We start from the raw sequence: 3,054 nt of genomic DNA on the forward strand, positions 1-3,054 counted from the left end.
GATTTGAGTGGGGAGGGGTAAGTGCCCCTTCGCCCTATGTACGGGCGCCAATGGCTTCAGCAGCCATCTGAAAGAAACTTGACAGACATGCCAGGGAAGTTATTTATAAGTGAAGAAAAATATGGATCACTAGAGAGCATCCTTGTTGTTAAATAGGAAGATAAGGACACAGAAAAAGTAGCGACTCATTCGACCAAATAGTGTGAAGAAGACATTGTAGATGTGCCGTTACAAAGGTTCGCCTCTCCCTACCACAATACTACACTTTGATCTTCGCCAATAAGTAACAAACAAACGTTGTTCTTGTTTTGTGCTGCGTGTTGTCACCTGTCATTTGTCAAAGTCGTACCAATACACTTCTTATTAGTATATTCGCCGGGTAACATGGGTCTGCACACCATACTGAAGAAATTAAAACAAAAGGAACATGAAGTTCGCCTCCTTATGTTGTATCCTTTAATACTACTACTGAAGTGTTAGGCTACTCATTTTTTTCCCGTAAACTTTGTGAAATTAACATCTGTCGTCTCTTGATTAACCTACCATGTTGCTCAAAGGTGACATAGGCTATAGGCTAGGCTATCCTGTGTACAATTACCCCCAGGTGTTAAATACCTAATTGTTCGTTTTAGCTATCCTAGGTAGGCTGTAGGCTAGTCTGAGCTAAAACTTAGAAAATGGGCTTTTACCTAATTTGGGTTGTATAAAAGGGGAAAACTGAAGAGTATACTATTGTGGGGTGGCTGCCAGTCACTGACGGGAATATTTGCCCCCATTTGTTTGCTTGGTTTGTTCATTTGTCATTTGTTTATGTTTATGATAATTTAGGTACTACCTATAGGCTACCTTCTTTTGTTTATAAAATTTTACTTTCATCTCCGGGGCTGGTCCTTAACACTGTATCCATTTTCATGTAAACTGGTAGTTATTGAACCAGAGGGTCAAAGCAATAATCTTCAGTTTTACCTTTTTGTAAATTTATACCATTGCCGCTGTAGCGGGGTATTGCCATCAGTGCTCTCACTGGGTGCACTATAGGCATTACTAAAGGTTCTTTGCAGCAACCCTTTGGCCCCTAGCTGGAACCCCTTTCATTCCTTTCACCATACCTCCTTCATATTACCTTTCTTTCATTTTGCTATCCACCCTCTTGAACCTAACAAGTAGGTACTTCATAGTGCAACAATGAGGGTTTCTTCCTGTTACTCCTTTCAAGTCTACCTACTGTCAGTTTCCTACCAAGTGCTGAATGACTTTATTGGTCCCAGTGCTTGCCTAAACTCTATTTTCCATTCCATTCCTGTACCATTGCACCATTCTCTATTTGGAGGAGAAATTTATTATTTTCTAATGGCTTTGTTTTGTTTTGAACAAAACTGTCTTTAACCCGAGAACTGCTACACTGCTACAAGCCTCTTGAGCGGCTGTATGGGGAACTGCTATAAGCCTCTTCAGAGTGTCATTTTCTATCTTCTCACAAATTCCCTCATAACATTGCTTAACTTGAATTATTTTTTCATGATAAAACTATTTCTCTAGTAAAAGTTCTAATGTTTAGAACTTTATTTTATTCATATATATTTATGAATAATAAAGAAATTCCCCATAGAACAAATTTAACTTTTACGCAAGGGAAAATACTGAAATGTTGTTCTTTTCAGTCAAGACTTGTTGTATGTTAATAAATTAGAAACGTGCAATAAAAAAATCGTATATAATAGCATACTTACACACACACAATATCACAACATAGTATCCTGCTCGCTAAGGGAAATAAAAGGCGTGGCAACTCCCAAAACCTACATCTGCACGTGGTTGCCTTGTGTAAATTATGGCAACACTCCCGAATGGGTTTTTTTTTTTTTTCTTTTGAGTATCTGATGAGAGGTTGTTTAAAATAAAATGTAATAAACATAACAGGCAGGTTGAGTTACCATGATAGTAATTATTTATTTTGTATTGGGTGTGTGTAAAGCTCTATTTGTTCCGATACGTAATACAAACCCTCGGTCCCCTTTAACAATAGGAAGTAGCTAAGCGGCAGCTGGAACGGTCGTAAGCTTCGAACAAGGGGAGAACAGGTAGTTAACTGCTTGTCCGATCGTCGCGCGCCGCGCGACTGGGAGGTAAACAAATCACTTTTGCTTTCGGCCGCGGGAGTGAAGGACGTGTTTCGTCATCGCTCTCTGCCCGCTTCATCGTCGTAGGCTTTGTTTATATTGTGTTTTCTACTAATGGGTGGTTTGACTTGAAAATGAAACTGTAAGTACACTGTTTCATTTTCATTACTTAATTATGAATCAACATGGAGCTATCGCAGTAGAGACGGCGATTTCCGCTCTTTTCATGAATTGAACCCTTGAATTATGTCTCGGTGCCGAGGGCGCGCGCGCTCGCGCCGAGTCATGTATTTGGGCGAAAGGGTGTAATGAAAAATGTAAGTACTTTTTTCATTATTTGTTCCGATACGTAATACAAACCATCGGTCCTTTAACAATAGGAAGTAGCTAGCGGCAGCTGGAACGGTCGTAAGCTTCGACAAGGGGAGAACGGTAGTTAACTGCTTGTCCGATCGTCGCGCGCGCGCGACTGGGAGGTAAACAAATCACTTTGCTTTCGGCCGTGTGTGGGAAGGACGTGTTCGCCATCGCTCTGCCCGCTTGTCGTTTGCTCAATTCTTGAGTATTTTGGTTTCTATTCTGTGTATCAGGAGTGATAGTAAGTACTTTTTTCTCTATTTCAATTGATTACAATGAGTGAATCAGAGGAAATTGAAATTTCACCGCGCCCTCCAGTCGCCCGTAGAGTGTGTCCCGGGCTGGAGGGACGTAAATGTGGGGGGTTCAGGTCCTTTGAGAGGTGGACCCCCACGAGGTTTGTTCTCGTTGTCGAGGGCGAGAGTGCTCTCGTAACGAGCCATGTATGGTTTGTATGGATTGGTCCGAGGCGCAGTGGGTCTGTACGAGGGCAGGAAGAGACTTAGGCCGGCCAAAGAAGTCATCGGAAAGTCCCAGTGACTCTTTGGTGACGGACACTTCGTCCTCTTTCCTGCCT

At 41.8% G+C, this 3,054-nt stretch overlaps 1 protein-coding gene across 1 annotated transcript in view; it reads left to right on the forward strand.

The window, feature by feature from the left end:
- The first annotated feature begins 234 nt into the window (after positions 1–234).
- The window catches only part of LOC135218345 (ADP-ribosylation factor-like protein 2), a 173,034-nt gene continuing 170,214 nt past the window's right edge, over positions 235–3,054 (forward strand). Inside the window, exon 1 of the mRNA XM_064254572.1 lies at positions 235–449. Within this exon, the coding sequence (XP_064110642.1) occupies positions 385–449 (65 nt within the window). The 5' untranslated portion in view covers positions 235–384. The remainder of the gene's footprint in view (positions 450–3,054) is intronic.

Source organism: Macrobrachium nipponense, chromosome 9, assembly GCF_015104395.2.
Source record: "Macrobrachium nipponense isolate FS-2020 chromosome 9, ASM1510439v2, whole genome shotgun sequence".
Taxonomy (NCBI): domain Eukaryota; kingdom Metazoa; phylum Arthropoda; class Malacostraca; order Decapoda; family Palaemonidae; genus Macrobrachium; species Macrobrachium nipponense.